Below are 23,618 nucleotides of genomic sequence, written 5' to 3'. Positions count from 1 at the left end.
CCACTTTCTTTTGCCATTTGAAGTATGTCAAACGCAAAACCCTCCAAACTCTGCCATGTTATTCACTTGATTTGCTCCACAGGATGTCTAATCGCATCTTTGCATTGACTTTTTATTGATTTTGCGTTAGATCAGTGATCGATAAAAAACTAGGGGGTCTGTTTATTGTTACAATTTCAACCACAAAATCCATGTTCTTCTTTGCCTCGTGTATAACTATATTATAAGTAAGACTCAAGTACAATTAATTCAACTGACCAGTATCTAAAAGGTTTTGATGATGAAACGGTTTGTCACAACTGTTTCAAGTTACTTAAACCTCATTACAAATGTGTTTTAATGAGTGCGTTTAAACACCCGACCATTAACAATTCATAACACAAGACCAGACAGCCCTCATGCATAAAGAATGATGATTCTGGTAATCCAAGCCAAACACATGAGCATACGTTAAATATAAGAACATGTTTATTGGCAAACAACAGAGATAAAAACTGAAGTAATTAATGCAACTAAAACAACATACATTGATAGATGTTATGAAAAAAATAGATTCGGATGGTTATAAAAATAAATAAATCTGAGAAATGAAGCCAATAATCCACAGGCTTTGAAGAAGATGAGAGCTAATTTATCCGCAAGTTCACTTAATCTGGTTCTTCAAGCTTTAGCCACTGGAAGGAGGATGTGATGCTGGAGTCTACCGAGATTTTAGTTCAAAGTGTCTGCTGTGAACACGTGAAGCTGTTTTGTCGAAGAACAAATCTGATATACACTCCATTTGGCAGCGACCACCAGCCGACTAATGTTGATTTTTTTTTAGGTTATGCATCGAGACATTATGCTTGATTCATCAGGACATGATGCAGACAGAATATCTAATTTCCCCTCTATTTGAGCAGAAGGAGAAGTCGACATCAAACAAACTCCACAAACCAATTACAGAGAGAAATTGGTTGCTTGAGGAAGAACGACAGGTCCCTCAAAACATTCTTTTAGCCCCTAAAAAAGATCTGGCATTCCTCCTCAGCTTTAATAAGGACACATTTACGAGTAACCTCAAAATAAATACCATCATGCTTGTTTTGGGGCAAACATGAAAGGTGAAAATTCAACCATGTGTCTAGTAGGGGTGTGTGATAATGTTACTTGAGCTGACATTAGTATCACTCAATTGCAACTGCTTTTACTTAAAATTACTAAACTGTTATATCTTGTATGTATGTATCTATATCAGTGTTTCCCAACCCTGTTCCTGAAGGCACACCAACAGTCCACATTTTCAACCTCTCCCTAATCAAACACACCTGAATCAACTTATCATAACATCAGAAGAGACTCCAAAACCTGAAGTTAATGGGTCAGATAACGGAGACATCCAAAATATGTACTGTTGGTGTGCCTCCAGGAACAGGGTTGGGAAACACTGATCTATATTAATACAACAGTTCTGATTCTCGAATCCCTTGTTTATTACTCCGCCCAAACTAAAACTAAAGAGGGACTAAACAACTCACTACAGTACAAATATTGGACAATGATGTATTTTTGAGGCTTTTTAGGTGAGAATGTAGTTGTTTAGATCGCAACTATGCAGTTTATTCATAAGGATAGTGCCTATTTTAAATATTTACAATTTCAGAGATTCAGGACATTGGTGGCCATTAGCCTGTCATACCGAGCAGAGCAAAGACGGTTGACATTCCGCCACAAGATGGAGACAGAGGTCACACAATGAGTCCTTAGGGGAGAAACACTAATTTTAAACTACAGCTGATTTTAAGTCGATCTCTTTACTTTTATATGTTGCAGTGCTGTATTTGTACCATAGTAATCTGGTAGTGTTTGCTTTGCTTTGGCTTTTTGGGGTTTAATCATTGTGATCTCCCGATTGCAACAGTCTGTAGACTGATGGCATTTCATGCCGTTCAGCCTTACAATCTTAAAATGTGAGCAAAATCACTGGTTTTGTCATCACTTTAGACATTACGCTAGAGAATCATTCAAATACTAGCCCTAAAGTGACGTTTGTGAAGTAGCAACAGTTGTTTATAATTTGTGTTTAATTATTGTTATTGAAAATATATACATATATTGCAACACCCTTTTTTCCTCAATATCAAGTCTCTTCAAGGCAAGTCATTTCACTCGGTGGCCATCTTTGAAATTCCTCTCGGGCAGTTTGAATGGGGAAACATAAAATGTTCCAAAACTGCTTGCCAAGATTACGATCAAATTTCATATTAGGAATTAACAATAAAATTAAACAACAACTGTCTCCTTAGTTTCATTTCTAAATGTTTGATTCACAAAATTTGCAGAAACTCACATCTGTTCCGAGCCCCTCCCCCGGACAATCACCAGTATATTGCGATGGATGATTGGCTCCTGTGGCAGAAGGCGGGGCTTCATTCGTCATATCGACCATTACACTTTTCCTCATTCAAAACTATACGAGTGACACGTCTTGAGTATTCTATAGTCTTTAATATCACACACCCCTAATACTCCTTTACAGGCTATAGTGTATGCACCTGATTAGAACATTTGAATAAAATAAAGTACATTAGTAGACTACAAAATTTTTTTTCCACACAATCTTTAAAATAAATACAGAAAAAAAACTGATCAAAAACCTAAATGAATGACTGAACAATTGAACAAAGAAAACCCTTGAATGATCAGAGTACAACACTTTTTTGGCGTTCCTAAAATGCATCAGTTTTGTTGTTTATGACTTTGTATGAATATGAATTCTTAACATAGTCAATCAAAGTTTGCCTGCACAGTGTTGTGCAATGATTTGAACTGATTCAGAGAATGAATTAACATACAGAACAGTGAATGGCAACAAGTGTCCAGCAAGGACAACTAACAGAGATGTCTTCATTCAAAACAAAACAATAACCATCAATAAGTCTTTGGTTTAAGACACGAAAAATGCAATTTTCAAACTAAAAACATACTAATCTAATAGGGTTGGGCGATGTCGACCAATTTTGCATCGTATGATGTCTAATATGAAACATCGCGATGGACGATGAAATTAAAATGATCTTGCCCAACTGTTTTTTTTTCTTCACTTCCGCCATTAGTGAAGTTTTTTTTCCCTCTCCGCTGTCGCCACTGGCTTGCATGGTTCGGGATCTGTAGAGCTGCGCATCGTTGGATTTGACCTTCAATATTTGGACTCTCAGTAGTGATTATTAAACCACACTGAACTGAGCTCAACTGAACTGAACTTAAACACTACAAACTGAACTACACTGTTCCTATTCACTGTGACCTTTTATGTGAAGCTGCTTTGACACAATCTACATTGTATAAGCGCTATACAAATAAAGGTGAATTGAATTAAATTGAACGATGGCATTGTCGTCATAGGCGGCGGTGAATTAATCATTTATGAATAATTAATTAATTCATAACGAATTAATTATTCATAGCCAATAGTTTCAACTACCTGACCCGGATGGTCTTTGTTTTACCCATAACTAAATCATAAAACCAACAATATCTAAGGTTTTCGCTAAAGTACAAGCGTGAAAGTGAAAGATTGAAGCAGTGTACTGACCCGCTGACTGCCTGGACCTGCTATCTCGAGTGCATGACAGTTTGTGTGTGTCTGTGGGTGTGTTTGTGTGTCGTCACGTGATGTGCGTTTTCAGCGCTAGTATGGAAGGAGGGCTGTTCAGAAATGCTAGGTGAAACGCCAGAGTGGATGTGGATCTTTTTCGTTCTAAAATGCCATTTAAAAACTGAGACCTATTAGTGTAAACGGGGCCTAAGTGTGTATTTTTAATACTGGCTGGGCGGAGGATCGCGATGCCGGCTCAGCATCGTGGTGTCTATCGGCTATGGCTGATGGTATCGTCTATCGGCCCAACCCTATAATCTAATAAACTGAGCCAAAATGTAAATCAAGTTTGCAGAATATATTGATTCATCTTTAAACAGATGGAACATTTCCGAAAGGTTTTATGTCAAAATAGATTTTGGACTTTTCCATTTAACAAATTCCTGGAAACTGCAGCTACACAAAATGCACAAGTAGTTGCATATACCAGCTTATGATTATACAAAACATGTTTTTTATTCATCCTGACAGCATCAGAACTCAGCACTAAGATTAATCTGCAATTTCAGGCTTCTAAAACAGCACACACACACACACGCCAAAAAAAACCCTCTTTCTTAACACCTCATTTTGGACAATTTCCAAAAAAAAAAACATTACATGAGTCTTTTACAGATCATAGACAAAGTAATGCCGGTATACACAGTATAAACATAATTAAGATATACTGAAAAAGATTAATAAAACTGCGACCAATGTTAAGGATTTATATATAACTACAAATATGACAAACATTGAAAGGCAAATATTGACATAAAAATATATCATTTCAAATATTTCTTTTCTTCTATCAACAGTTAAAAGGAAGCACGTGAAAAGTGTCATATTCCGCCGCTAAAAGATGCCTTGGTGCGCAATCCACAGAGATTTACTCTCAATCCTTTCCAAAAGTAGTTATTCATTGCCAGTGAGCATAAACACGATTAAAATCTTAAGGATATGCGCCACCCACCTGCTCGAGTAACTGTCTTAGGCGTGTAAGCTGCGATTCCAGCTGCTTGTTGTGATCCTCCAGGATCTGCATTCTTGCCTCCAATCGTCCCTTGTGTTGCCGCAGTAGTTTGGCCTCTGCGATCAGTTCTGCGTCACGTGGACTCTGAGGCGACACCGGAAGCATCTGTGGAGGTGAAGGCAACGGTGACAGACCCTTGTGATCGTGTGCCTTTTTCAGACGATCGTACTCCGCTTGCAGTTTCCTGTAAACACATTACAAATTTTTAGGAGTGGAAACCAGGCTCTCAATCTCCGTCTATACAAACTATGGTGCACTGGATGAATGCTTTATTAACACTCATAATCTCCTGCTATACAAGCTGTGGCATACTACATGAAAAAGTTATTATTGCTCATGATCTCCATGTATACAATATTCAGTGCCCTGCCTGAACACTATTATCGCTAGGGATGGGTACCGAAACTCAGTACTTTATCGGTATTGGTGCTAAATTATAAAAGACCGAAGTATCGAATAGCTCTGATGTTAACGGTTCTGCTATCAATACTGGACAATTATTGCTGAGTAAACATTACTTACAGTTGCATAATTTAACTGACCAACCTCGTCTGCACAGTTGGCAATCTTACATGAAAATTGCTGGTGTTTCCAGCGAGCGCGTCAATTATGAAAGCCCGCATTCAGCGGAGGCTCACGCTAAGCGCGCGCACACACATAGCTCGCGATACAGACTTGCACACACAGAGCTTTCGGAGTGAACCAAATGGGTTATTTTTCCAGAGTGGACAGCGACAATGCCCGCTGCAACAAACGCAACAAGCTGTTTTCTTGTATAAGCAGAAACGGAAGCAATCTGGCTAAGTGAAAGTCTCTTTCAAAAGTGCATGAACTGCAGAACGACAGATGAAAAGTTTTTGACGGTAACGTTTGTAACGGTAACGGTACATCATCCACATCGTTATGCCAGCAGTCAATCACCTAAATTAGCATAATGTTAATAGTTAAATAAACGCGCACAGGTTACAATGAAAGCAGTACTTTTTTCTGCAGTAGCCTAAACAAATCTTAAACATTAAAATGCGTTTACATCAGCTGTATTTTAAAATGTAGCCTAATAATAAACTACGCTTATTAAGAAAGCTTATTTTTACATTGCAAGTTGCTCCAAAACTGTTTTAAAAACACAGTTAACTCCCAAAACACTGTTAACTCATTTATATGAATGCGTTAATGAAAAATCACAAACATTATTTCATTTAACTGCATTTTGCAACTCAAAGAGGGTATTTTCAACTGCAGGGAGCACAATAAACCAATAAAGGTCCAGACTTCTGCCAGAAAAGGAAAATTTGTTGATTTTTCTCCAGAACAATGGTTAAAAACTGAGAGTCATTTTCCTTCAAACCATTTTACATTCTTTTACAGAAAATCTTTTATTTATTTGTTTTACAATTATTGGTTTTGTTTTATTTTACATTAAAAACGTAATAATAAAACAAAGTGTTGTTAATTCTGTAAAATAAAAAAACACTACAAAAAGTACAGATAAGAGAACCGTTAAAGTACCGAACCGATAAGTGGTATTGATAAAAGTAGTTATACTGTTAAAACCTTAACGATACCCATCCCTAATTATCTGTCTATACAAACTATGGCTCGCTGCATGAACATGTTATTATCTCTTATAATTTCAGTCTATACAAACTATGGCTCGCTGCATGAACATGTTATTATCTCTTATAATTTCAGTCTATACAAACTATGGCTCGCTGCATGAACATGTTATTATCGCTTATGATCTCAATCTATACAAACTATGGCTCGCTGCATGAACATGTTATTATCGCTCATAATCTCCAGTCTACATAAACTGTGGCATGCTGCATGAACTCATTACAATTATTAGTAATCTCCATTTATAGAAACACCACCATGCTGCATGAACACGTTATTATCGCTTATAATCTCCATGTATAAAATATACAATGCGCTGCATGAACACTATTATCGCTCATAATATATGTCTATGCTACAGTGCGCTTCATGAACATGTTATTATTGCTCGTAATCTCCATCTATACAATCTACAGCATGCTGCATGAACACATTATCGCTCAATCTCCATCTATACAAACTGCAGCAAGCATGCATGAACACGCTATTAATGCTTGTAATCTCCATGTTTACAAACTATGGCGAACAGCATGAAGATGTTATTATCGCTCATAATCACTGTCTATACAAACTACGGCACGCTGCATGAAGACTTTATGACTCAATCTCAGTTTATACAAACTATGACGAGCTGCATGAACAGTATTATCACTCAGAATCTCTGTCTATACAAACTACGGTGCGCTGCATGAACATGTTATTATTACTCATAATCTCCATCTATTCAAACTGCGACACGCTGCATGAACATGTTATTATCACTCATAATCTCCATCTATTCACGTGAGCTGCATGAATGCATTATCACTCATATTCTTCATCTATTCGAACTATGGCATGCTGCATAAACACGTAATTATCGATCAATCTACATTTATACAAACTACAGCAAACATGCATGAACACGTTATTATCACTCATAATCTCTATGTTTACAAACTATGGCGAACAGCATGAAGATGTTATTATCGCTCATATTCTCCATCTATTCAAACTATGGCACGCTGCATGAACGTGTTATTATCACTCATAATCTCTGTCTATACAAACTACAATGCCCTGCATGAACATGTTATTATTACTCATAATCTCCATCTATTCAAACTATGACACACTGCAAAAACACGTAATTATTGCTCAATCTCCATCTATACAAACTACAGCACGCTGCATAAACACGTTATTATCACTCATAATCTCCATCTATACAAACTACGGAAACTGCATAAACTCGTAAATATTGCTCAATCTCCATCTATACAAACTACGGCACGCTGCATAAACACGTAATAATCGCTCAATCTCTATCTATAAAAACTACAGCACGCCGCATAAACACGTAATTATCGCTCAATCTCCATCTATACAAACTACGGCACGCTGCATAAACATGTTATTATCACTCATAATCTCCATCTATACAAACTACGGAAACTGCATAAACTCGTAATTATTGCTCAATCTCCATCTATACAAACTACGGCACGCTGCATAAACACGTAATTATCGCTCAATCTCCATCTATACAAACTACAGCACGCCGCATAAACACGTAATTATCGCTCAATCTCCATCTATAAAAACTACAGCACGCCGCATAAACACGTAATTATTGCTCAATCTCCATCTATACAAACTACAGCACGCCGCATAAACACGTAATTATTGCTCAATCTCCATCTATACAAACTACAGCACGCTGCATAAACACGTAATTATCGCTCAATCTCCATCTATACAAACTACAGCACGCTGCATAAACACGTAATTATCGCTCAATCTCCATCTATACAAACTACAGCACGCTGCATAAACACGTAATTATCGCTCAATCTCCATCTATACAAACTACAGCACGCTGCATAAACACGTAATTATCGCTCAATCTCCATCTATACAAACTACAGCACGCTACATAAATATGTTATTATCATTCATAATCTCCATCTATACAAACTACGGCACGCTACATAAACATGTTATTGTCATTCATAATCTCCATCTATACAAACTACGGAAACTGCATAAACTCATAATTATCGCTCAATCTCCATCTATACAAACTACAGCACGCTGCATAAACACGTAATTATCGCTCATAATCTCCATCTATACAAACTACGGCACGCTACATAAATATGTTATTATCATTCATAATCTCCATCTATACAAACTATGGCACGCTACATAAACATGTTATTATCATTCATAATCTCCATTTATACAAACTACGGAAACTGCATAAACTCGTAATTATTGCTCAATCTCCATCTATACAAACTACAGCACGCTACATAAACATGTTATTATCATTCATAATCTCCATCTATACAAACTACGGCACGCTGCATGAACACGTTATTATCACTCATAATCTCCGTCTATACAAACTACGGTGCGCTGCATGAACATGTTATTATTACTCAATATCCATCTATCCAAACTACGACAAGCATGCATGAACACCTTATTATCGCTCGTAATCCCTATGTTTACAAACTATGGCGAACAGCATGAAGATGTTATTATCGCTCATAATATCCGTCTATACAAACTACGGTGCGATGCATGAAAATGTTATTATGACTCGTAATCTCAATCTATACAAATTGTGGTGCTCTGCAAGAATATGTTATTATTGCTTGTAAGGTCCATCTATACAAACTGCGGCATGTTGCATTAACACGTTATTATTGCTTGTACTCGGTCTATGCAAACTATGGCGAGCAGCATAAACGCTATTACCGCTCGTAACCTACATCTAAACAAACTTAAATGCACTACATAAGCACGTTATTATCACTCATAATTTCCATCTATACAAACTGCGGCACGCTGCATGAACACGTTATTATCACTTGTAATCCGTCTACGCAAACTACGGTGTGCTGCATGAAGACATTATTATCGCTCATAATCTCCATCTATACTAACTATGGTGCGATATTATTGCTTATAATCTACATCAGTGTTTCCCAACCCTGTTCCTGGAGGCACACCAACAGTACATATTTTAGATGTCTCCCTTTTCTGACCCATTAACTTCAGGTGTTGGAGTCTCTTCTGATGTTATGATAAGTTGATTCAGGTGTGTTTGATTAGGGAGAGGTTAAAAATGTGTACTGTTGGTGTGCCTTCAGGGACCAGGGTTGGGAAACACTGATCTACATTCATACAAACTATGGCATGTTGCATGAAGACGTTATTATCACTTGTAATCTCCATCTATACAACCTACAATACCTGCATGAACTTGTTAGTACAGCTCGTAATCTCAGTATATACAATCTCCAGCACGCTGTATGACCATGTTATTATTGCTCGTAATCTCTGAAGTCTTTTTCTCATCTATTCATGATTTTATTATAGCCGGCTATGAGTAATATTAGACTCTGATGTGTAGCCCACGTTCTTGACTCAGCAGTGTGGGAAGAGTCGTGTGCTAGGTAGTGCTTGAATGGACTGATTCAGGACACTTAGTTTGAAATATTTGAGGACCACTGATCTATAGCACAAACAAAAACTGAGACAATTTCATATGATAAAATGCAGCTGGAGTTTATATAGAAAGTATCCCTCCTGTGAAATTTTTATCCTTTCAGAAAAAAAGGTCTGTTTAACGGAGAGCTTTTTAAACACATTTTAAACATATTAATTTTAATAACTAATTACTAAAATCTTTTTTTCTCTTTGTCATGATGACAGTGCATTATATTTTACTAGTTATTTTGCAAGATACTAGAATTCAGGTTAAAAGTTTAACTAGGTTAACTAGGCAAGTTAGGTTAATTAGGCAAGTAACTGCAGGGCTCGAAATTGCAACAGTTTTGGTCGCATATGCGCCCAAAATTTTATCTATACAACCAAAATATATTTGAGAGCATTGGTGTAAGTGCATAAAACTGTTGCCGTGTGACCAGTTTTCACTGCAAAATGTTCACCACATGCGCGTATTAAGGAGACATTCACCCAGAATGCATATTTGCACCAAACACACCGCTCAGGAATGGTTTAAAACAGTTGACATGTCAAATTGCTGGAGTAAACAAATCCTGGAATGCTTGCCCCGCCTTCAAGCTCTTCTTATTGACCCACTGCTCTAGAACTGAACGCGAATGGATTGGTTAATATCAACTGTCAATTACTCAGTTCAGGTGACAGGGAGCTACAACTGCGAAAATGTAAAGGTCTGGATACGAGAAAATGAAAATGACACTGACAGATTTTGTTTGTGATCATGTGGTGAATGTTAATCCCCCATTTACACTTTTTGACAAGTGGATAAAAGACTTCCAGTGGGTTAAAGTTCACTATGAAAATCTTAGTTTTCAGTCCCACCAACAGTGTTTGCCACATCTACACATTTTAAGCACGAAATTTTCTAACGTTATTTAATCCTTAATTTAATCGTCACGATGTTGTCAGTCATGCACACAATGCTTACACCATCGCAAAAGAGCACGCATTCACTATGATCAAACTAATATTGCAGCTCATAAAAAGACCGTTATTGCTATTAAGATGACGTATGCAAATAATAAGTTATATGTCAATATCATCTATGCAATATCAGACACCACCTGTGAGAACACATCACAGTTATTATCGTTAACTCGGTTGTTCTCATTACACATCAAACAGTGCGTGCAGGGCCGGTGGGCGCATGCAGGTTGTTATTTTTTGTTTGTTATATATATATATATATATATATATATATATATATATATATATATATGTATATATATATATATATATATATATATATATATAAATTAAGTGACAAAAATGTGTCGGGTTGTATTTGATTGTATGTATTTACATTGAGCAAGGCATTCCGCAGAAAACATTTTCAGATGGCGACCTACAGCATGCCACTAAATAAAAGATGCAATTTCTTTATTCAATTGCTACGCAAGCAAATAAGACTTTCTGAGAATTCAGCTCTAACTCAAACATTTGCAGACAGAAAGCAGGCAGGCTCCCTTCATTCAAAATCCAATCGCTGTAATTGTAAAGGAAGTGGTCAAGCAATCAGACCTGTTTTCCTGCTCCAGATCATTGAGCACTCTCTCCAGCTCTCCCTTCTCTTCAGTCTCCATTGAGATGAGGATCTGAGCGGGGCTCTGCGGCTGGCTGAGAGGGGAGCCTTGATTCAGACTCTGGCAGTAGTGCTGGATCAGCAGATGCTCATCATCCCTACAATAACAACCATAGCAACATTATCAGCACAAGAGCAATTCTATGAAAATGTCAACCTTGACATGAAAAAAAAAAGAGTTTTCACCAAAATAGCGAAACCCAGTACTGCAGAAATACTCAAAAATGTCTCTGTCAGTGTTTTCAAACAATTATATTTGATTTACACAAGTGCCAATTTCACATCCGTCACATTCATAACGAAGCTGTAATAAAATATGCAAAATAAAGTCAAATCAATTGGTTTTGTTCTATAGAGCCAACTCTTTTCCTTTTGATTAGCATTATTTTGGGGGGTTGTGCAGTTTAATTCACAGAATTTCTACAAAGTATGTTGTGTACTGCAAACTTGCATACTTATTTGGTCTCATGCATAACACATGTTTATTTTCCTCATTTAATATATAGAATACACTCACTGGCCACTTTATCGGGTACACCCTACTAAAACCGGGTTGGACCCCATTGTTTGCCTTCAGAACTACCTTAATCATTCATGGTATAGATTGAACAAGCTGCTGAAAATATTCCTCAGATATTTTGGTCCATATTGACATGCTGGCATCACAGAGTTGCTGCAGATTTGTCAGCTGCACATCCATGATGCAAATCTCCCATTCCACCACATCCCAAAGGTGCTAAATTGGATTGTGATCTGGTGACTGTGGAGGCCATTTGAGGCCATTTGAGTAAAACTCATTATCATGTTCAAGAAACCAGTCTGAGATGATTCACGCTTTATGACATGGCACATTATCCTGCTGGAAGTAGCTATCAGAAGATGGGTACACTGTGGTCATAAAGGGAGGGACATGGTCAGCAACAATACTCTGGTAAGCTGTGGTGTTGACACAATGCTCAGTTGGTACTAATGGGCCTAAAGTGTGCCAAGAAAATATCTCCCACACCATTACACCACCGCCACCAGTCTGAACTATTGATACAGGGCAGGATAGATCCATGCTTTCATGTTGTTGACGCCACATTCTGACCCTACCATCCGAATGTTGCAGCAGAAATCAAGACTTATTAGACCAGGCAACATTTTTCCAATCTTCTAGTGTCCAATTTTGGTGAGCCTGTGTGAATTGTAGTCTCCGTTTCCTGTTTTTAGCTGAAGGGAGTGGCACCCGGTGTTCTTCGTTTGCTGTAGCCGATCCGCTTCAAGGTTGGACATGTTGTGCATTCAGAGATGCTCTTCTGCATACCTCGGTTGTAACGAGTGGTTATTTGAGTTACTGTTGCCTTTCTATCAGCTCGAACCAGTCTGGCCATTCTCCTCTGACATCAACAAGGCATTTACGCCCACAGAACTGCCGCTCACTGGATATTTTCTCTTTTTCGGACTATTCTCGATAAACCCTAGAAATGGTTGTGCATAAAAATCCCAGTAGATCAGCAGTTTCTGAAATATTCAGACCAGCCCGCCTGGCACCAACAATCATGCCATGTTCAAAGTCACTTAAATGACCTTTCTTCCCCATTCTGATGCTCGGTTTGAACTGCAGCAGATCATCTATATGATTGGCTGATTAGAAAATTGCCGCTAACGAGCAGTAAGACAGGTGTACCTAATAAAGTGGCCATTGAGTGTATGTTTACAGATTGATATTTCTCTGATCCCTTAACTCCATGGTTAGTTGTTTTAGAAAATATAAACTGATGTTTTGATATAATGTTAACGTATACTTTCTCTGTGAATTTCTGTTTTTAGTTTTTACAGCAAATGTCAAATCCATAAGGCTGGAATTGCTCATTTCCATTTCCAGTTCACTACATACAGTGAGTGCTCAAGATTTCAATTAACATTTGCTGCTTTAAACTCTTAATGACTGAAAAATACACCAGCTCAGTCGGCTTGTGAGCTGTAAGCTGGTCTGAAAGCAATCCTATTGTTTTAATACCACAAAAAACTGCAGCATAAGAGCATTTACTCGTAAGCTTTTTATTTGTATTAAATCTGGGAATATTATAATGGGTTTATCACCGATTTCTGCCACTCGAGTGGAGAGAGCTGATTTGAGAAATGCTTTAATCAACCGAAAAATGAAACTTAATGTGAAATGGCATGAGGGTGAGTTGATAATCATTCTTTTTTTGGAGGATATGATAAGTTGCTCTACATTTGCATGGATTTTATGCAACCATAAGCAGTTAAATGTATGCATCAGCTATTGTAAGTAGCGTCTTTCACATGACAGCACATTAATTTATTATAATTCATTGTCTGGTAGGTTGTAAAGGAGTTGCAAGCTCACATGCTTTCATTGGGCGATACATTGTCATTCACATACGAGCCATTTCGGTTCTCCATTTCAGCTAGCCTGTGGAAACACAATGTCATTCTGTATTCATTCATGAACAGCTCATGCAGTTGCATTCATTTATGTCAGTAAATTCACACAGCTTTAGTGTTTAAATGATGAGTTCACCCATTAAATACAAAATTCTGTCATCATCTGGTGCTTTCTGAATTCGTTAAAGAGTAGTTCACTCGAAAATGTTCTTAACCTATTTGAGTTTCTTTCTTCTGTTGAACACAAAGGAAGATGTTTTGAAGAATGCTTGTAGTTAATGCTTACTAACATCCATAGTTTGTTTTTCCTACTGTAATATTAACAGCAACCAGCAATCTGTGATCAACAGAAGAAAGAAACTCATAAAGGTTTACAACAACAGTTAATTAGACTTAAATGATTAAAAGATTAAATGATGAGGTCCTTTTCAGTTTTGTCTGACTATCCCTTTAAATGTGTGTTTGGATAATGTTTTCTGAACACATATGGTCTCAGCATTCTTCTTGTTTAGTATCTGATGAGCAATCATTCATGCAAAAAGAAAAGTGCAATTATTCATGTATAAACCGGACAAAATGTATTTTTATATACAGTATTTGCTCATTTGCTTCTTGATTGGAGTAATTGAGTCACTGTAAGCTGAGAGAATTTAGATCTACATCTAATTTCATAAATCAAGTCTCTATATCTTATAAAACCTTTGAATTAAGTCAAACAAACTGCTCTCTGTTGGTGCTTTTTCAAACAAAATGAAATGTTCAAAATTCAAAATATTTGAGACATGCAGGATTCTGAGATTCAAATATAGTAAGTAAGTAATATAGCGCATTTATCGAGTATGGCCATACACCCCAAGCACTTTACAATCATGAGAGGAGGTCTCTCCACTCCACCACCAGTATGCAGCATCCACTTGGATGATGCGACAGCAGCCACAGGACAACAGTACCAGTGCTCACCACACATCAGCTATAGGGGGAGTGGAGAGACAGTTATAGAGCCAATTCAGTGGATGGTGATTGGTGATGATTGGGAGGCCATGATGGGTAAGGGCTGATAGAGGGAAATTGGCCAGGACACCGGGTTTACACCCCTACTCTTTAAGAGAAGTGCCATGGGATTTTGATTGACCCACAGAGAGTCAGGTTTAACGTCTCATCCAAAAGACAGCTCCCACTGACAGTATGGTGCCCCCTTCACTTTACTGGGGCATCAGGACTCACACAGACCACAGGTTGAGCGCCTCCTGCTGGCCTCACTAACACCACTTCCAACAGCAACCTAATTTTCCCATGTGGTCTCCCATCCAGGTACTAAGTTTTGGGTTTATTGCCATATCAGCTTCTCTGATTATGTCATGGCAAAAAAAAAAAAAAAACGGATCAAGTTTAGCACATTTTATAAATATCATTTTTATATTTTATCAATAAAAGTCTTCAACAGCAATACATAATACATAAGATTAAAAACATAAATAATAATAATAATATATAAGACAAAAATCTAAAACTTACTTTTGATAAAAATTGTACAATTTTGAAAGGATTCACATAAAAAAATATTCATTCAAAGTCTCTACAGATAAACCAAATCACAACAGAAATGTTCCTTCCTACAGAACAGATCTATACTTTATTCTTTTATTGAACAACCAAAATAGCTCATTGTTATTTATCTTATTAACATATAAGATATTTAGTGAACAAATGCAAAGAAATCATTTACATAAGACTGAAATTTGGTGAACAAATGCAACGTAATTATATGTAGTCTATAAGACTAGTACACATTAAATTGCATATAAATATAATGTATTGCTCTAAATCTCCCTATAATCTGTCTTTATAGACAGATGTCACAAATATTGCTGCAAATTTTGAGAAAAGATGGCCTAAAATTTGTCATTTTAGGTAAATAGTGTAAACCCAGGGGAAACAGTGTATAGGGTTCATGGTCAGAGGATCACTGGTCACCCAACAGAGTCTGGTTTATATTCCAAATTGGTGTAATTTTGGTTCCTTACCAAAGTCTCCTCTGGCTTTATTGGTTGGATCAGTAGAGCTGCTCGACAGTGAATCATTCTTCAACAATTGCATTCATATTGAACTGAATTAACTCAAATAAAACTTTCATTCTGCTTAATTAATGTGCTTTATCTATAACTTATTTGAAACTTCATAAAACTAATTGTACTGAATGTTCATCTCTGTAAATTGCTTTAATACAATCTGCATCGTATAAATCACTGCAGAAATAAGGTGACTTGACCTGACGTGTCTTCAAAAAACTGAATAACTTTAAGCAAGTTTTGAAAAAGCATTGTGGGCGAACATACTTTTAAAGGAGAGACAGAACTCTCTCAGATTTGATTAAAAATGTCTTCATTTGTGTTCCTGAAGATGAACTAATTTCTTACAAGGTTGGAGTGACAAGAGAGCGAGTGCATGATGATAGAATTTTCATTTCAGGGTGAACTAACCTTATAAGATTAACACAAATGAATTTTTTTGTTATTAAACTCTGCAAGCAAGAGTAACACACATCACTGTGCCGTGAACATAAAATACACATTCATTCTGACATAACCAGTGTCAAATTTCTGTTCAAATAAAAATGTCAAACCTACAGAAAATATCATCCATGATATAACAGGAAGAGCGAAGTGTTTCCTTTAAAAGGTTGACAGCATTGCATTACCCGGCCGTTATGTGATGCAGGACTGGCCTCTTAAATAAACAGTTACATAGTAACACCAAAATACCCATGTTAAAAAAAGACTGACCTGCTAGCATAATGTTCGATGCGAGAGTGGGTGTCATCATGGGAGAGTTGAGGGGAAGATGCAGGCCTGAACATTGACAGAACAGAGCAAAGGTCAGAAAACAAATGAACACACCAAATACATCAATAACATACACTTTTAAAAAGAAATCTCCACAAGGAATCCTTTTTGCTTTTGCTCCCCAAGAAACCATTTAGTCAAATTCACATCAGTGATCTAACTATTAAAAGCCTTTTGTTCAATTGGAAATTAGGACGTTAAATGTTCTTCATAAAACCAGTGCCCATTAATAAACTTATCATGGAACTATTTATAAAGTCTGAATATTACTATTCAAAAGGGTTGAATGGGCACTACCCTGATAAAAATCACATATAAGGATATTAAACAGGGATCATGTTGGTTTTTGGTTTTTATTCATAGGTGACATATAACCACTTAAAGGGGACCCTTTTTACAAGATGTAAAATAAGTCTCTGATATCCCTAGAGCAGGGATGGGCAAACTCGGTCCTGGAGGGCCGGTGTCCTGCAGAGTTTAGCTCCAACTCTAATCAAACACACCTGCTAGATTTCTAGTGATCCTGAAAACACTGATTAGCATGTTCAGGTTTGTTTGATTATTGTTGGAGCTAAACTGTGCAGGACACTGGCCCTCCAGGACCGAGTTTGCCCACCCCTGACCTAGAGCGTGTACGTGATGCTTCCGCTCAAAACATCACACAAATAAAGTTGTATAGCTCTTTGAAACTGCCTCTTTTAGGCTTTGATCTTAATTGTGCCATTTTGGTGACTGTCGCTTTAAATTCAAATGAGACTGTGCTCTTTTTAAAAGAGGGCGGAGCTACAAGTGCCTGTGTGTCAGTTTACTGGTAGATTCAAAAACAAGACTATGCTAAAGAGGGAAAGATCATCACTAGTAGGCGGGGCTTTCCCTTTATGATGACAAGTACAAAGGGAGAATGTCAATCAAAGTGTTTTTGCTTTTATCAAATGTGATTATAAAAAAACTATACATTTTTACCATTAGAAGCTGGTTATATTAACAGACTGCTGCCACACAACTGTGTTTAAACTCCATATAAAAGTCATTTTTGCATAATAGGTCCCCTTTAAGATAAATGGTTTACTGCAGCTTTATGATTCAGCTCAGTTTGGTCAAACAAAAGAACTTTTAGAGACATTTTCAGCAGCATATATAGTGAACAAATGTAGGCAAATACACTGTAATTGTTTATGTCTCAAAGTCTTGTGAGCTCATTAGAACTGCACTCATTTAATCAAAACTCATTACATGCTGTTTTCATCTAAACTAATACAATATTGTTTTTATTTTACCATATATATATTTTTTTAATATACATTTTCCATCTGATGGCTTAATTTTTTTGCAGTCATTACTTCAGTCTTCAGTGTCATATTATTCTTCATCAAGCATTCTAATGTGCTGATTTGCAGCACTAGAAACTATTATTCATTCATTCATTCATTTTCCTTCGGCTTAGTCCCTTATTTATCATGCAGAATTATTTATCACCACAGCAGAATGAACCGCCAATTATCACAGCATGTTTTACACAGCGGATCGCCTTCCAGCCACGACCCAGTACTGGGAAACACCCATACACTCTCACATTCACACACACTCATGCACTACGGCCAATTTAGTTCATCCAATTCACCTTTGCCGCATGTCTTTGGACTGTGGGTGAAACCGGAGCACCCGGAGGAAACCCACACGAACACGGGGAGAGCATGCAAACCCCACACAGAAACGGCAACTGGCCCAAGCGGGACTCAAACTAGCGACCTTCTTGCTGTGAGGCTACAGTGCTAACCACTGAGCCACCATGCAGCCTTTTTATGAGTATTAAAGTTGATATAACTCTTAATACAGCATTTCAACATATTATTCTGTAAACACTTGTTTCCTGGACTCTTCTGTGAATACAAAGTATAAACATTATATATTTATATTTTATATTGTAGAATTTGACAAGATTATACATGTCTTTACTGTCGCTTATAGGAACAGTTTATCCAAAAATAAAAATGCATTCACCCTCAAGTGGTTCCAAACCTTTATGGGTTTCTTTTTTCTGAACAATGTTGTAAAAACCAGTAACCACTGGCATCCATAGTAGGAAAAACAATTACTACAGAAGTCAATGATAACTTATTTCCACTAGTTTTCAAAATATCTTCTTTTGTGGTTAGAAGAAAGAACATAAAACAGTAAATGGTGACAACATTTTAATTTTGGGTGAACTAACCCTTTAAGTAAAAAAAACATTAACAAATTTCCAAAACAATGGAGAAGAATCTTACATTCCCCAAATTTTGGAATTATAACATATCTAACAGCATAGGATACAGCAACATTAATGATAACCCTTGTTTAAACGAGCATTTAACATACTCTACACCACTGTCTCCTGTTAATCACGCAGATGAATGGTGGAAGCCATGAGATGGACACACACTCTAAAACATCTCACACTGCTGACAATGAAAGATGAGTGTTTCATGAAGACTTGTGTATCATTTCAACCAGATCTGTAGAGGATTCAAACTTAAGTGTACTTCAAAAGATAACAATCTGTGATTCATGTTTGCTGACCAATACGACACTGATCCTGATCTCCATCAACAGCATCATTCAAAATAAACATAATTTAAGAATTAAACTCAGAACTAATTTAATCTGCCACCATAAAAATTAAATATAACAAGCAGCGATCTTTAAGAATTCACATTTTAACTGTGATGTTAATAATCCCTGTGCATAAATCAACAAATGTTTGCATCATGTGATAAACAATTCAAGTCAAAATTATTAGCCCTCTTGTGTTTTTTTTTTCCGTTTACAAATATGTTTAGATGTTTCACAAATAAGTAACGATGTTTAACAGAGCAAGGAACTTTTCACAGTAATTACTTAAATATTTTTCTTATTTGTCTTATTTTGGTTTATTTCAGCTAGAATAAAAGCAGTTTGAAAATTTTTACAATCATTTTAATCATTTCAATATTATTAGCCCCTTTAAGCTATATTTGCTTCCAACTGTCCACAGAACAAACCATAGTTATACAATGATTTGCCTAATTACTCTTGCCTAATTAACCTAGTTAAGCCTGAATACTAGTAAACTATCTAGTAAAATACTATTTAATGTCATCATGACAAAGATTAAAGAAATCAGTTATTAGAAACGAGTTATTAAAACTATTGTGTTTAGAAATATGTTAAAAAAACAGAAATTGGGGAAAAATATTTAGAAGGGCTAAAACTTCTGACTTCAACTGTATATTTATGTTTGTGTGTGTTGGAAAATAGTTGTGTGTTGGAGTGCGGAAGTACTCAAGTACTCACGGATGGTCAACAGGCCAGAAGTTGATCAGTGTAACAGGACTGCAAGACAAAAAAAGATGAGATGACGGACAGGACAAGTAGATGCACTGAAAGCATGAAGGTGACGTGATTGTTAAGAAGCACCAAACACACAAACCCACCGATATGATGACACAGTTAAACCCTAAAAGCATTTTCAGTGGCCAATAACATCTGCATTACAGTCAAAGTGATTCAGGAAATAGTTCAGTTCAGCATTGTTGGTTGTGTATTCGGGTTGAAATGAAAAAAGGGGGGATTAACGTTGTAAGAATAATGCGTGTATGCACTTAATGACAGGCTGCACACATTTGCAGCTGCCACTTTTACAGGGGGAGAAATAATTCCACAACACTAGTACTTGTACTGTGAAGACGAGTAATGAGCACTGTATACAGCAGGGGGGAACAAGCAAAATTGTTGCACCTGCAGTTTTAGGTTAGTAATTGTTTGCAAGTTATCTCTGTCCGGTTTGGAGGCACCCTGCAGTTTACCATTTGACCATTCAGTACAGTTTATGTAGAAGTAAACTGCCCAAAATTGAATATTAAAGGCTATATTGTTTGAGAATGTCATTTAAGCTGGTGTAATGTGTGTATTAGGGAGTTTGTAAGATGGAACAGCGCTTTATCTCAGTTTTGTAGATTTTTTTAACCATCTTTTATGGTAAGAAATTACCACTTTTATGGCACTGTAAGCTGCACAACTTCTGCGGCCAAAATTATTTTATTTATTAACGTTTTTATTGTTAGTGAAGGTGCTTTAAATTCCATAAGTCAACTTTTTCACCACACACACTGCATCTATACTCTCAGAAATCAAGATACAAAAGCTGTCATTGGGGCTGTATCTTTCCAAAAGGTACACTTTTGTACTTTACAGGTGAACATTAGTACCTTTATGGCCCGTTTTCACTGAGTGGTACGGTACAATAGATATTTACATTAGATGTCGCCTACGCTATTGTTGTCTATTATAAGGAATGCGTCATAGAGCTGCCATTTTAGTACAGGGTGGTGCTCTTTTGAAATTATTATGAGACCAAGGTGCAGTAGAGGACTGGCCATCTAGAGCCAGAGATACATATATATGCATAAAACCTATCATCGGATGTTTTACCAGTGATCAGTGTGCAAATAGCTTTTTTAAATTATGAAAATTATAATTTATATCACTTTTCTACAACGATGGATAAGTGGCCGCACAGGGATTGCTGACAAAGAGCATGTGTTTATGTGTATGGAAATGTATTATTCACTCTCTCTTTTTAATTTGATCTAATCTGTGTACTGAAACACACACCTCCTCTCCTGCTTTCACTTCTTATTCTGGAGGGAAGCGATTCGTTTGTGAATGATTATCCGTTATGAACGACTCGTTTACTTAGCCGACAATCATGCAAGTTTCTGGCACCGCAGCATCTTTTTGTTATATTTCATTTAGATTGTTTGCTGATTTTATTCAACAAAACTAGCATAAGCCTAGTTTTAAGTGCGGGTTTGGGTGCTAATTTGCTCTATGGTCAGTGCAGTAAGACTGTATTATCATCAATACTTGTTTAGCACAAAAAGTGCGTCCTGGAGCACTGTACAAATGTGGCAGCGCTATTGACGCATGCTCAGGGTCCATATGCGATACCTAGTGTATATATCTATGGTATGGAATGGTACAATACAGCTCGGTACGCTTTTATGGCCATTTCCACTGTCAAAAGGTACCAAAAAGTGAACCGTACCGTACCACTTTTTGGGTACCATTTTTGGTACCTAGCACACCAAAAGTGTATCAAAAGGCGGGAGCCAGACCTGCAGCTATGCAGCTAATACTATTGGTTTATAGAGGAATGTCAGTAGCTCCTGCACAAGCCAGAAGAATAAAAACACAGAAAGCGCCATTTTTAAATTTTCAGCCAAGACATTACACCCTAATGCTATATACATATAATAACGAACCATGGTCGAGCTGAGATGAGAGGTTTGCACTGATTGTATGTTTTGTATTGTTTATGAACCCAAATATGGCCTAAATGTATGTTTTTTTTGTGTAATTGGTAACATTTCAGAGACTGCTCAGGATATGTTCATATATGTTTTTTTATTTTTTTATTTTATATAATTAGTCTTTACAGTAGGCTATTTCGCATTGTCAGTGATCTGCAGCTATAATCAAATTCTTTCCATAGAAAGGTTAGTAATTAACATTTTTTCATAAACATTTATGTATATGAAGCATTTATTTAGTAATAAGTGCTTCTTATTTGATATGTGAACCAAGCGAGAATGACATCGACTGCAGCTTTCTGTCGTACACTATACCTACTAAAAGGGCACCATTCGGCAGCAGAGACACAAAGCCAGATAAAGGTGACCGTACCGAACCATACTTTCCACTGTAACACACAGTGGAAACGAGGCATTAGGGTACATTTTGTACCTTTAAGGTACTTTGAGATAAAGTTTTGTACTATTTAGGTATTAACATGTACCTTTAAATACATGTTAAGAACGAAAAGTATCTTTTAAAAAGATACCTCCCCAGTGACAGATTTTGTTCCTTATTTCTGAGCGTGTATGATTAACAAGTTCACTCCTGATCAGTGATAATTGTGTCTTTGGATTTATGTTTCTACAGCATAATCCATAGCACTTTTTCCTGAAAAGAAAGTTGTAAACATACCATTACAAAATGTGTCATTGTTAACTAAGACTATTAGCATTGTTACTATTATTAAATATAAGAAAATAATAATAAAAGTTCATAAAATAACAAGTATTGCTTTTAATTCTGAAAGTCTTGTGTGCGCACTAGAAACTGCATTTATTTGATCAAAAACACATTAAAGGCTGCATTCGTCTGAATTAATATATTATTCCTATTTTAGCATATTTCAAATATATACGTTTTCTATCTGATGGCTTCATTTTTTGCAGTCATTACTTCAGTTTTGAGTGTCATATGATCCTTCATCAAGCATTCTAATGTGATTTGCTGCTTCATTTTTATGATTATTAAAGTTTAAAACCGCTCTACTGCTTGGTATTTTATTAAAGCAATTATTAAAATTATTATTTTATATGTAATTAAAATGAACTCAAATGGGTTTATGACGAGAAGAATGAGTAAATGGTGATAGAATTTTTTTTTGGCGTGAACCATCCCTTTAAGTATGTATTGCTTAAAAAAAAAAAAATTCTAAAAACAAATTTCTAAATAAATGAAAAGAAAATCGTACAGTCCCCACTTACAAAAAACGATTTTATTAAAGAAAATTATCATAATTATTATTTTATATATACTTAAATGAAACCTGAAAATATGCTAAAATAATCTAATTAAAATAAAATAAAGTATTAATAAATATGACAATACTACAAACACTGATCTGTGTGTGGCCAATAAGATCCTTATGCCTGACTGACTTATTTTAAAAACATGTTTGACACTGATAGTATCTGGAATAGCAGTGTGATGTACACTGTACTTTATATAATGACAGAGCAAAAACAGCCATATCAGCTGTCACTTGTCTACTTAAATCAGTAGCTGACGGCAACACACACACACACATACATACACACACTGAAATAATCACAAAACTATTCTCACGTCTCCATGTTGTCTCCTTCAAGGATGGTCTGGACGGGAAGGTAACCCATGCGAGGGTGCTTGGCAAAATAGCGCTTGTCC

The 23,618-nt window shown here is 36.4% G+C and overlaps 1 protein-coding gene across 1 annotated transcript in view; it reads right to left on the bottom strand.

Moving 5' to 3' along the window:
• Positions 1-23,618, bottom strand: part of LOC130232255 (dystrophin-like) — a 62,977-nt gene that overhangs the window by 13,964 nt on the left and 25,395 nt on the right. The window contains 6 exon segments of the mRNA XM_056462049.1: positions 4,590-4,833; positions 11,304-11,462; positions 13,721-13,786; positions 16,542-16,607; positions 19,914-19,952; positions 23,538-23,616. Coding sequence (XP_056318024.1) covers positions 4,590-4,833; positions 11,304-11,462; positions 13,721-13,786; positions 16,542-16,607; positions 19,914-19,952; positions 23,538-23,616 — 653 coding nt within the window.

Source organism: Danio aesculapii, chromosome 1, assembly GCF_903798145.1.
Source record: "Danio aesculapii chromosome 1, fDanAes4.1, whole genome shotgun sequence".
Classification (NCBI taxonomy): Eukaryota; Metazoa; Chordata; class Actinopteri; order Cypriniformes; family Danionidae; genus Danio; species Danio aesculapii.
Note: the sequence above shows the minus strand (reverse complement) of the source record. Positions and strands in the feature narration are given on the sequence as shown.